The 12923-nt window shown below is 44.4% G+C and overlaps 1 protein-coding gene across 8 annotated transcripts in view; it reads left to right on the forward strand.

Annotated features, from left to right (window-relative positions):
- Positions 1 to 8043, forward strand: part of RCL1 (RNA terminal phosphate cyclase like 1) — a 69731-nt gene extending 61688 nt beyond the window's left edge. For 6 of the 8 annotated variants that reach the window (XR_001401237.3, XR_011497257.1, XM_014860722.3 and 3 more), the window contains one exon: positions 7250 to 8043. Coding sequence is in view for 3 of the 8 variants with exons in the window: in XM_014860722.3 (XP_014716208.1) it covers positions 7250 to 7400 (151 nt within the window). In the remaining 5 variants the exon portion in view is untranslated. The remainder of the gene's footprint in view (positions 1 to 7249) is intronic. The other 2 variants (XR_011497258.1, XR_011497259.1) reach the window with 1 other exon arrangement.
- The last annotated feature ends 4880 nt before the right edge of the window (positions 8044 to 12923 follow it).

The raw sequence follows: 12923 nt of genomic DNA on the forward strand, positions 1-12923 counted from the left end.
AACCATCCACACACATCTTATTTACTCTTAGGTATTTATTTAACAAACACTTGGAGATTTTACTGTTGGCCAGATGTTGTTTTAAGCGCTTTACAAACATGAACTCATTTGGTGTTCCTAATAACCCTAGGAGGATGATAAAGGCAGGTATTCTTAGATGCTCCATTTTACAGGTGAGGGGATTGAAGCACAGAGAGGTCGAGTCACGTGCCCAGAGTCACACAGTCAGCAAGTGGGATTCAGACCCGAACAGTCTCGTCCAGAGTCCATGCTTCCCTGACCCACTGTGCTCTTATGTAAGAGCTGGGATTCCATCCATCTTGTTGGACTCCAGGCACCTCCCTGCTACATCTTTTCAGAGAGTCCTCGTTTTAAATTCTGCCGTAAAATGATCTCCTTCTATCTTTAGTTGGAAGTCTAAAATAAACCATGCCACTTTGTTTTTTTCCAACTTTAATAAATGACCTCTTTCCACTACTTGCAAAGTGCTGGGGAGTGAGAGCCCAGTGTCCTTGTTAAACACTGACTGATCAGGGGTTCTTGGCTCACCCATTCTGAGGTGCAGCACGTGAAGATCAAATGAGATAATGTGCCGGAAAACTGGGAACTGCTGCCCAAGCCTACTGCTATGGGTTCAGTTGCTTAATTGCTCCCTGTGAGCTAGCACAATACCACTCCTCCTTACATGTGGGAAGTGCTTTATGTGCTGCAAAGCCATGTCACTTTTCTTATGCTGTTTGAGCCCAAAACATTTTGGCATAGGGTAAAAGCACGTGATGTATCCTTACTTTTCAGGTGAAAAAGCTGACCTCCGCTCCAAGAGTGAAGTTATTAAATTTGGTTATAAAGGCAGTAGGAAACAGAGAGCCAGGCTAGGGGAGACGTGCGTCCCAGGCGATTTGGGCCAAGAACTCACTATGAACATTCATTCTTGGAACAGAGGTCACCTGGGCTTTGGGAAATCCACTATTGGGCAGAAGAAGCACCAACCAGTGTAGTTTTAAAAACCTGCTGTGTAGACATTTCTGCAAAGAAGATATACAGATGGCCAATAGGCACATGAAAAGATGCTCATCATCACTGATCATCAGGGAAATGCAAATCAAAGCTACACTAAGCTATCACCTTACACCCATTAGAATGGCAAAAATAACCAAAACAACAAGTAACAAATGTTGGAGAGGTTGTGGAGAAAAAGGAACCCTCATACACTGCTGGTGGGACTGCAAACTGGTGCAGCCACTGTGGAAAACAGTAACGAGATTTCTCAAAAAATTAAAAGTAGAAATACCATATGACCCAGCCATCCCACTACTGGGTATCTATCCAGAAACTTGAAATCAGCAATTCCAAAAGTCCCATGCACCCCTATGTTCATTGCAGCATTATTTACAATAGTCAAGACGTGGAAGCAACCTAAGTGCCCATCAACTGATGATTGGATAAAGAAGATATTTTATACACACACACACACACACACACACACACACACAATGGAATACTACTCAGCCATAAAAAAGGATAAAATTGTCCCATTCACAACAACATGATGGACCTTGAGGGTATTAGGTTAAGTGTAGTAAGCCAGATAGAGAAAGACAGTCTCTGTATGACTCCACTCATATGTGGAAGTTAAACATGTAGACAAAGAGAACAGATTAGTGGTTACCAGAGGAAAAGGGGGGTGTGGGGTGGGCATAAAGGGTGAAGTGGTGCACCTACAACATGACTGACAAACAATAATGTACAACTGAATTTTCACAAGGTTGTAAACTATCATAGTCTCCATAAAAAGTTAAAAAAAAAAAGCTGCTGTGTAATGACTAGAGGGGGCCCCCATGATCAAATTCTCTTCCCACCCTCCAATCTTTCCCCTCAACTTCCAGAGCAACTCCCTAGACCTGAGAAGTGGGTAACCCCAATGTCCAGGTGCTCTGTGGAGCGGGAGCGCTGATCCTCTGTCGTAGTTTGTGTCTGTGGAGCTGCCAGAAGGACAGCTCCCCCATGGCTGCCCTCACCGCTGTTCTGTCAGGCTTCAGAAAGGCGACCTGGTGAGAGGGGCTATATTTAAGGGGCAGGCCAGACCACCTGGCAAGTCCCGGCCAGTTGGGATTCAATGGGCAGATGACTGAGCCCCTATTAGCCTTCACCTATTGGCCGACAGTGGCGGTGGGAACAACCCACCCTTTGAAAATACACAGGAAAAATTATCTCTGTGCTCCCGAATTCTCTGAAACCCACTCTCAGATGGACTGGAGGCTTTCGTAGAAAAGTAGATTGCTGTTTTTGTTTTTCTGAAAATAAATAAATAAATCGTTTTGTCCTGGAAAAAAACAAAGAAGAAAAGCAGCTTGCTACAGATAGAGTTCCTTAAAGTCGGGAGTTCAAACTCCTCACCCCAGAGTTGTGTGGAATCCCAGTGGCCTAAAATGGTTACTGTGACAAGTTGCCAGTTACGCTGTGCTGGTGGTCGTCCGCTGAGGAGCAGAGTCATTCTCGGCGTGCCATGGGCCTCTTTTTTGCCTGGCTCTGTGGCTGTGGGTTGTGTCTGTGAAGTGTGGATCTACAGTATGGTGTTGGGAAGAGAAGGAAAGGGAACGTCCTACACTGGGGAGGTGGGGCCTTGTGGGTGTGCTCCTGGGGCTGTGCGCCGCTGTGGGTCTGTGGGGCTGTGCTTCAGCTGCAGACATGACTTTGTGCAGCTGCATGTACTCATGGGGTGAGTTTATTCTCCATTTTCTCAAGGAGACTGTTAGGATTTAATATCACCTGTGGTTATTTCTTAGCTTCCGAGGATGTTTGCTTTTAGATGGCCCGGCTACAGAAGACATAGGGAGAGTGGGGCTGGAGGTGGGACAACGTTCTGAAACGTCCCTAATGGAGTCCGTTACACAGCCTTCCTCAGGCCACGGGGCTGGCAGAACATTATGTAAAAAGTGGAACCGACTTTGCTTTTTCTAACTATTCCAAAGGCCACAAATACCCCAAAGCTGCAAATATGTAGGCCTGTGTTCACTCAGGCCTGTGTTCCTCCCATCCTTCTCCAAGAGATCAAAAGCAAGCCGAGGCCCTGTAGGAATTCTGCCAGCTGGGGAAGGTGTCTGGTTTTTCCAGCACAGTTGGGCGATTCAGAGTGAAGTAGGCTGGGGCGGCTCTGGGAGCAGAGCGTGTCCCAGGCCTGTGTTAGAGCTCAGGCAGCAGCGAGAGAGAGAACAGGCTGTTTTCTCCTTAGAATGCAGACGAGTGGTTGAAATGGCTGACTTTTTCTGTGTTGCTGCCAGAGCTGTGGAAGCTTTGCCCACAGATGTGTACTGTTTGTCTATGGGTTTGATGTGTTTGTTTTCTTTTTTTCCTAGGACAGGGTGGGGGAGGTTGTGAGGCTGGGACGGAGAGCAAAAAACTGAAAATTTCAATTGGTTAGTAAGACAGGAAAGCCAGCAGGGGAAGAACTGACTTCCCTTCGAGGCTAAGAATGTTGAAGTCATTTCTCAAAATTAACCCTAACTCCTGAATTCTCTTTGGTGCCTCATTATTGAGTGCCTTACATGGTGCCTAGCAAGTGTAATGGGTTTCAGGCATAGATAGGGTCTTTGCCCTTGAGGTGCTTATATACTTTACCAAGGGGGGAAGGGGCAATTGTGCGACAGCTATGCATAGACGTTTAATTAGATACCATAAGGAGAGCCAAGAATGCTATGGAAATCCAGAGGGGTTATTGGCTAGGGAAGGCTTCGTAGAAGAATTGGCAAATGTGATGATATTTAAAGATGGAAATGAAGTAGCACAATCCTAGGTGGAAGAGGGAGCAAAGAAGTGAGGAATTTTTCCTGTGAGCGTGCAGCACTCACCAGAACTCCTACACTCCAGGGCAGTCACTCTTTCATCTCTTAGTCCCTGATGTCCTGGTCATGTCAGCCAAAAAGAATGAGGAATTGTTCTGGCCGCTTTTTCTCCTTTTTGCCATTTCTCTCCTTTGACTAGATCAACTAAGACAGAGATATAGGAGAAGATGGAAAATTCACTGCAGTAGGCTTTTACTTAGTTTGGTATATACTCTGTGAGGGCGGGAGCCAGGTTTAATACTTTTTTTTCTCATGAGGAAGATGGCCCTGAGCTAACATCTGTGCCAATCTTCCTCTATTTTGTGTGTGAGGTGCTGCCACAGGAGGGCTTGATGAGCCGTGTGTAGGTCCACACCTGGGATCTGAGCTGCCAAAGCGGAGTGTGCGAACTTAACCACTATGCCACCAGGCTGGCCCCTCAGTGCTTTTCTTTTACCATTACACATATATATTTATTTTAAACAGCTTTACTGAGATATAATTCACATAGCACAGTTTACCCATTTAAAGTATGCAGTTCAGTGGTTTTTACTATGTTTACAAAGTTGTGTAACCATAACCACAATCTAATTTTAGAACGTTTTCACCACCCCAGAAAGAAACCCTTTGCCATTCACAATTGTTCCTCATTCTTCCCACTTCCCCCAACTCCCAGGCAACCACAAATCTGCCTTCTGCCTCTGGTAGTAGATTTGCCTATTCTGGCCACTTCATATAAATAGACTCATACTATATGAGGTCCTTTGTGACCGTTCTTTTACTTAGTGTAGTGTTTTCAGAGTTCATACATGCTGTAGCATGTGTCAGTACTTCATTCCTTTTTAAGGCTGACTAATATTCCATTGTACAGATATACCACATTTTCTTTATCCATTCATCAGCTAATGGACGTTTGGCTTGTTTCCACTTTTTGACTGTTATGAATAATGTTGTTATGAACATTTGTGTACAAGTTTTTATATGGATATGTTTTCATTTCTCTTGTGTATATAGACCTAAGCATGGAATCACTGGATCATATGGTAACTCCTTGTTTAACATTTTGAGGAACTACCAGACTGTTTTCCACAGTGGCCAGACCATTTACATTCCTACCAGCAGTGTATGAAGGTTCTAATTTCTTCACATCCTCACCCCCACTTTTGTTATTATCTGTCTTTGACTGTAGCCACTCTGTTGGGTTGTGAAGTGGTATCTCATAGTGGTTTTGATTTTCATTTCCCTAATGACTCATAATGTTGAGCATCTTTTCATGTGCTTATTGGCTCTTTGTATATTTTCTTTGGAAAAATGTCAATTCAGATCATTTGCCCATTTTTGATTGGGTTTTTAAAATTATTATTTATTTGCAAGAGTTCTTTGTATATCCTAGATACCAGACCCTTATCAGATACATGTTTTGCAAATATTTTCTTCCATCTTGGAGGTTGTATTGTCACTTTCTTGATAGTGTCCTTTGGTGCACAGAAGGTTTTAATGCTTTTGGTGTTGTATCTAAGAAATCTTTCCCTAGCCCAAGATCATTGCCTAGCCCAAGATCATGAAGATTTACTCCTATGTTTTCTTCTGTGAGTTTCATAGTTTTAGCTCTTACATTCAAGCCTTTGATGTATTTTGAGTTAATTTTTGTGTACGATGTGAGGAAACGGTCCAGCTTCATTCTTTCGTATGTGAATATGCATATGGAGTTGTTCCAGCACCATTTGTTGAAAAGATTATTCTTTCCCCATTGAATTATCTTGGCACATCCTTTTTGAAAATCAATTGACCATAAATGTATGGGTTTATTTCTTCACTCTCAATTCTGTTTCATTGATCTTCGTGTCTAGGATCAGTATTTTGAAAGCTCCTCAGGTGATTTCGTGTGCAGTCGGGGATGAGGACCATCTGGCTAGGGGGGCAGTTTGTATGGTTTGATTGAGAGGCAGCGCCATACAACGTTGCTGGAATACTTCATTTCAGATATGCAGGCCATCTGTTCTTTTTTTTTTTTTAAAGATTGGCACCTGAGCTAACAACAGTTGCCAATCTTCTTTTCTTCTTCTTCTTCTTCTCCTCCCCAAAGCCCTCCAGTACATAGTTGTATATTCTAGTTGCGAGTGCCTCTGGCTGTGCTATGTAGGACACCACCTCAGCATGGCCTGATGAGTGGTGATGAGCCATGTCTGTGCCCAGGATCCTAACTGGCAAAACCCTGGGCTGCTGAAGCCAAGCACATGAACTTAACCACTCGGGCACAGGACCAATCCCAAACCATCTGTTCTTAACTAAACCAGTGTTTCCAAACTTGCCTGATAAGAATCACAATGGATGCTTGTTAACAGCAGGGTTCTGGCCCCTGTGCACTGAGGAGACAGGGCCTGGTAAGGGGTGGGGAGGGGACATCTTTGCATGTGGTGGCCTATGATTCTGGGTTCTACTACATGGACACGTCTTCCCTACGAGTTGCCAGTTGAGCAGAACCTTCAGGAACCTGTATGTTTAATGAACTCTCCAGGTGAGTCTTATGGTCAGGCTAGCTGGGGTGATGCTGAATCTGCTAGGGCACACCAGTAGAAGCCTGCATACCTGTACCATGGTCCTTCCACAAAATTGCTCTTCCCAAGGTACTCTTGGGGTGACGCCATCGCTCTGTCTTAAGGGAGATGACAAGAAACAGCCCCATGAGACTCTTCACCATGTTTACTCTGAGCTCCTCCCCAGCCACCTTATTCAATATGGCCTCCCGCCATATATACACAAATATTGTTAGACCCACATTTCCTCCCCCATCTGCCTGTTTATTTTATGTATATTTCCATAGTACTTTTCAGGAATATTTAACTAGGTTGAAAACTTCATGAGAGAAGTATTTTTAGTTGACTGCAACATCTCCAGCACCAAGAACAATGCCTAGCACATAGTAGGCACTGAATACATATTTGTTGAGTGATTGAGACTGTGTTGTCGGGGTTGAGGAATGAAGAGAAAGACTTCTCTATTTCAGCGTCAGCAGCAGTCATTCTGCTTGGTTTTATTTCATGATGCTGAGACTCATGGGAGGACATGCTTCTTTGCATGAGCTGCTCAAAGATTAACACCATATTTATGCTCGCTCTAGCGGTGTGTAGGACTAAATGACTTAGGTACTAACCTCTAACTTTTTAAAAAATTTATTTATTAATTTATTTTATTTTATAAATTTATTTATGTTGTATTGTGTGCATCTCTGCAGGCTGGCTAAATCCTCTTTGGAAACTGGCAGGCTATAAATAAATAGCTATATAATCGCTTTGATGAGAAATTGTTAATTTTAGTCATTCCTCTTGATCTACGAAATTAAAAGCTTGGGTTTTAGGTGGGGGAAGGAGAATTTTTTAAAAAATCGAATTCCTTTTTCATTCCTCCCTCCTTTTTTTTTTTTTTAGGATAGAATTTTTGCGGCATTTGAAGAGCTTTTTCCAGATTATGTTTAAAATTGAAACCAGGCCATGTGGTGAAGAACTAAAGGGTGGGGATAAAGTGCTGATGACCTGTGTTGGCATTGGCTTCTCCAACCTTAGCAAGACCCTGAAGTGATACTGTCACAAGAGAAGGCCCCAGTGCTGACAGACAAAGCAGAAGCTGCCATGGACACGAAATGGAGCAAGTCCAAATTTATCCAGGACAGGATAACCTCTTATATTAAGGACTTATTATTAATTTTACATTAAAAAAAATCAGAATATCCAAATAGAAGACATCTCTATATCATGTGGTTTCCAGCCATTTCTCCAGTGGCATTGACATTCCTCAGGAGGCCCCGCCGTGACGAGAGCTCCCTTGGCTTACCTGGACAAAGAGTGTGCCTTCAGGACACAGTTGTGCTGCTAGAAAAACATCACAGCTGTTTCCTCAGCCCACACCCCGGGCTTCTGTCATATGGCCGTTTTCCAGACCTGTGGAGACTGTTACTGTTCTTTCTGCAAGGACTGACCTCTTTCAGCCTCAATTTCTGTGTAGGGATTAAATGAGACAATATGGGTAGGGGCTCTTTATGAGCAGTGCAGTGCTATGCAAGTGTCAGACTGGTATATTAGACTGTGTGATCCCTTGTCTTCTGAATGGACTGCTGTCTTGGAGACAAATACTGCTCCCTCTCTGGTTCGTTGTATGGGTATGTGGGGGGATGAGTGTGTGTGGAGGGCAGAGCTCCAATTAAAGTTATTGGATATTTTCCAGATCCCAGGTGTGCTGTATGTTTCTTATTTTATTCTCACAATAGCCCTGTGATGTAGATTTTATCTCCACAAGAAAATTCAAAAAGGGTATTTTGTTCCTTTGAAATTTAGAATGTGAAGACACTAGATCTCCTGATTTAAAGATCTAAGTATAGTAGTGTCCAAGTCTGGAATTTTACCTTACTTGCAAGCTAATAAGTTAGATTATTACTGTTTCGTGGATGTTAGCAGAAGACGTCAGGGTCCTGGGTCAGAGACAAAGAACTTTATTACTCAGAGCGCAAGAAGCAGCATGAGCTTCATATTTGTCTTGGTTTCCCCTGTCTCCCCCAAGTCCCACAGTGGTGACATGGAGGGGCCTCATCTAGATGCCATACGCACAGTGGGTTTGCATCACAGCCTAGGAACAGGCATACTTGGGGACTCTACCTCTTACGGCAAACTGGCTCTTTGTTCTAGATAAGGACATTACTTCATCCCTCAAGATTGCTTGCTGTGAACGCAGTTATGAGAAAGGGCCCAGGTAAGGGCCTCTCCAGCAGGAATGTGCAGGAACACTCAGGGCCCGTGGTGGATTGCCCCTGTCAACTCATAGAGTCTGCATTTGGTGTGTGTATGGGGTTGGAGTTGGTAGAAAGAGAAGGAGCCTAGTTCTTTCTACTAGGATCCCAAATGGCATTCTCCACCTGAGGTGGGCTTTTGAAATAAGGAAAGGTCATTGCCTCCCCAGTCCTCTTGGTACTCTTTTCTTTTTTGATGAAAGGAGGCCTCAGAGGAAGTCTGTGCTCTCACAACTGGAGGTGTGGGAGGATGTGGAGATGGAGGGCTAACACTGAAGAAGTCCAGGCCGTCCTGAACTGTGGCACTCTACTTACTGAGAGCTTTCTATACTGTATTAGGTTTCTGTTGCTGCATAACATATTACCACAAACTTGGCAGCTTAAAACAATACCCATTTATCACCTCACAGTTCTGTAGTTTAGAGACCCTCGTGGACTTTGTTGGGTTCTCTGCTTAGGGTCTCACAAGGCTGCTGTCAAGGTGTCAGCCAGGCAGGGCTCTGGGAAATAATGTGCTTCCAGCTCATTCAGGTTGTTGGTGAAATTCAGGCTGTAGGACTGGAGTCTCCGTTTCTGGCTGGCTGTCAACTGGGGACAACTCTCAGCTTATAGAGGCTGCCCGCCTCTATAACAAGTTACTGGTAATTTGGTTCCCTCCATCTTCAAGCCAGCAATGGTGCATCGAATCCTTCTTGTACTTTGACTTCTTGTGGTACCAGTTGAAGAAAACACTGCTTTTAAGTCACTCCTATCACAGTCCCACCTGGATAATCTCCCTACCTTAAGGTCACCTGATCACAGCAGTACCTAGATTAGTGTTTGAATACTCAGGGGCTGGGAATCTTGAAGAGCCATTTGAGGTTTCTGCCTACCACACACACTGCAGTCTTAGTGCTGCTGATGTTTGAATCCAGATCTGCTCATGCTCAGATAAAGAACTAAGTGGCCACCTTGCTTTGGACCTGTCAAATGCTATCCTACAGGGGCTTTCTGTCCCTTGGAACAAGCTCTGGAAATGGCACTGTTGGTCAATTTAGGGTGGCATATAGATTGCAGGCAGATCATTGCAAGCAGTAGAAGGGACATGCACCCCTATCTGTTGTAAACACAAAAGTGTCTGGTGGTTTCCAGCCCTCCATCTGGCATAGCAGCTTCTGGAGTGGGAACATCTGGCGGTCGTGGTGATGATATTGCCAAAAGGAGGACGAATTTAATATTTATCTAAACAGCCTGCACCCAGCTCCTTCTCAAATGCCCAAGAGAGGCAATACCATTCCTTAGGCAGAAGCCATCTTGTTCAGGTTGCTGGTACATCTTAGTGACATTCAACTCCTACAGTCTCTCACTTGTTCTTGGCTTAGATCCTGTTTGGTCCAGCTGCCCCCGGATAGTTTAATGAGAGATTCCAGCATTTTGGTGTTGTCTTTCTGTCTTAGCCTGTTTGCTCCCCTCTGCTGACAGAGACAGACCACTCTGAGTTCAGTGAGACTAGTGATTTTTTTAAGGCAGATACACCTGTGACCTTGTTGAGGGTTGTGGCAGAATCATTGCCTTTGCCTTCCTGTCATCTACCAGGCCCTGCCTCTGTCTTTCAACACCCTTCACCTACATTCTCTGTAAACAGCAACCAGCCTCCCTCCATCATGATTATTTTACCATGTTCATCAAGACAGTTGATAAGGGGTGGGAGGAAGCTAGAGTGTTACAACATGACATGCTGATGGGGAAAGAACAACAGCACACTCTGTTAAACCCAAATTGCCCTCACAGGGCAGCTAAACCTCATGATTTGTTTCTTTTTTTAAATCTTTTCTGATAAAAAGTGGTGAAGGACATCACTAATTACAGACTCAACAAAAAACCCCCAAAACTTAAAGTTGCACCATGGTGCCTGTCCTCCCTGTCACTCCACAACAAAAGACCATGAGGTGGCCATTTCCCGCTAGGTCTTTTGTGTTGGGGGCTCGTAGGTGAGGCCAATGCTGGCAGTTAGTTTTATGGTGACTGAGTGGAACAATTGAGGGTGCTAAAGGCAGGGAAGGAAGTAGGCAGGATGGAGTAAAGGAGACTTAGAGAAGTGGTTAAAATCAAGGGTAGATGGAGAAAGGAAACACCAGGGAAATAAGGGATTACGACAGTGTTGGCCGTGCCCAAGGTAGGGGTAGGATTCACCTGGGTGAGGTGAGGGGACCAAGGCAATGGGGAAGAAATGGATTTGTTAGGGGTTTTGGTCATGGTCGGAGGATTAGAATGTGGGGTTCCATTGACTACCTATCACTGCTTTGTTGGAGACCTGTGGATATACCAGCGGGTGATTTTAGGCAGCGATGAATGAGAGCAGCACCACAGGCTGTATGCCCAACCTGGATCTCCATTGTTCCTCACCCAGCTCCAGAGTGGATGAGAAGTAACTTGTGCTTAGTCAGAGTTTCCATGTTCAGAAGACCCTGGCATGTCCTTTAGAAGTGACTAATAGTTAATGGGAGTGTCAACAGGCCAGCCCGGTCTTTTTGTACCCTAGCTGGAGGGGTGTAAGAAGCCATTTGAGTGGAACAATTTATCAATGTGTAGCATCTTACGGAGGCCAAGCCACATAACCACTTTACTCAAGCAAATAAAAGCCCTCATTTGTCAGGGGCTGCCTGGGTCTGGGGCTGCTCTAATTCCTTGTCACATTTGGCCCATACCTGTCAGAGAGTCTGACTTCAAGCCTGAGCACAGGCCTTGGGTTAGCACCTGTTGGTGGATCAGGTCAGAGTTTTGGCATGATGGCCACTCCCTCTCTTCCTGGTCCTTCTGATGCTGGTGGTTCTGGGATGTGGATCCTGCTCTGCTAAAGACCCTTCTGTTGGGTCTGCAGGGGAGGTGACCGTGATCTCAGGACGTAAATGTGGCACAGCTTGCTTTCTAGCCCAGTTCAGCTACTAACCAGCTGTTATGACATTAAATAATTCACTTCCCCACGTTTGGGTTTCCTCTGTGGAATTGAGGTGAATGTGTGAGATGGTGCCAAAAAAATCAGGCAGATGCCCATCGTTGCCTCCTCTACCCCTCTCCCATTCTTGGGATGGCAAGTAGGTTAATTGGCATGAGTTTTTTTGTTTTTAATATTGAGATGTTTTCTCTGAGGTCTCAGGACACTCTTTATGGCTGTGTTTCCTCCCACTCCCAACCCTCTAAAGAGTTTTACATCCAAAAATATTGAGATTTATTAACTTGTTAATACTTTCTTCTGTGATTTTAGAAATGATATATTCAAGCTGATGGAGATGAGTGAGTTTCTAGAAATCACAGGGCAACTTAAAGACAAAGAATAATGAGCCAACCCAGCAATGATACCTGTGGCAACTTCCTGTGTCTACTCTCTGAATCCCTATCTCCATGGCTGTGAGAGTGATGGGACTGCTGCTGGACTCATTGGTGGCCATTTGAGCAACTGGTCTCTGTCTGGGAAGCAGATAGTGCCCCAAAGGAAGGGGAATGGCAGGGGCAGCTGCCTCTTCCTGCTGCACCTGGGAATGGTAGGACATCCTGAAGCTCTTCATAGTCTTTAAGGAAAGATATCGGTGGGGATCACATATTTTGGAATAGTGCCTGGCTTGCTACATGGAAGGATCCAACTTCAGGTCATCACAACTGACCTCAGGCTGTTTTCAGTGCTGAGTGTGCTTGGTTCCTGGACTTTCCCGCATACTCCCCTCTTGGTCCCATGCTCTGTTTCGACCTCTCTGCTATTTTATGTGTTAGGCAATTAAAGCCATCTTGCCTAAGATCTGTAAGCTTTGAAGAACCAATGGAAATGTTTGCCAAAAACCAGGAAAACATTTCTGGCTCCGAATTATGCAAAGGAAGCGAAAATAATTAAATATCCACAAAATGAAATGTTTCCCAGAACAATATGGGTGAGTTTCTTTCTCCACGAGCATTTCCAAGCATATGTGATTGCCAAGGAATGCATAGCCAATCATCTATTAAGTGAGTTGCTGGGTACCAAGCAGTTTAAAAGGCAAAATTATAAAAGGCCTTTCAGGAAAGCCTGTTCAGTAAATGGTGTTGGGAAAGCTGGACAGTCACATGTAAAAGAACGAAAGTAGACCATTATCTTACCATACACAAAAATTAAAATGGATTAAAGACTTGAATGTAAGACCTGAAACCATAAAACTCCTAGAAGAAAATATAAGCAGTACACTCTTTGACTTTGGTCTTAGCAGTATCTTTTTGAATACCACGTCTCCTCAGGCAAGGGACACGGGAAAAAAAACAAATGGGGGGCCAGCCTGGTGGCATAGTGGTTAAGTTCACATGCTCTGTTTCCACAG

Source organism: Equus asinus, chromosome 23 (assembly GCF_041296235.1).
Source record: "Equus asinus isolate D_3611 breed Donkey chromosome 23, EquAss-T2T_v2, whole genome shotgun sequence".
NCBI lineage: Eukaryota > Metazoa > Chordata > Mammalia > Perissodactyla > Equidae > Equus > Equus asinus.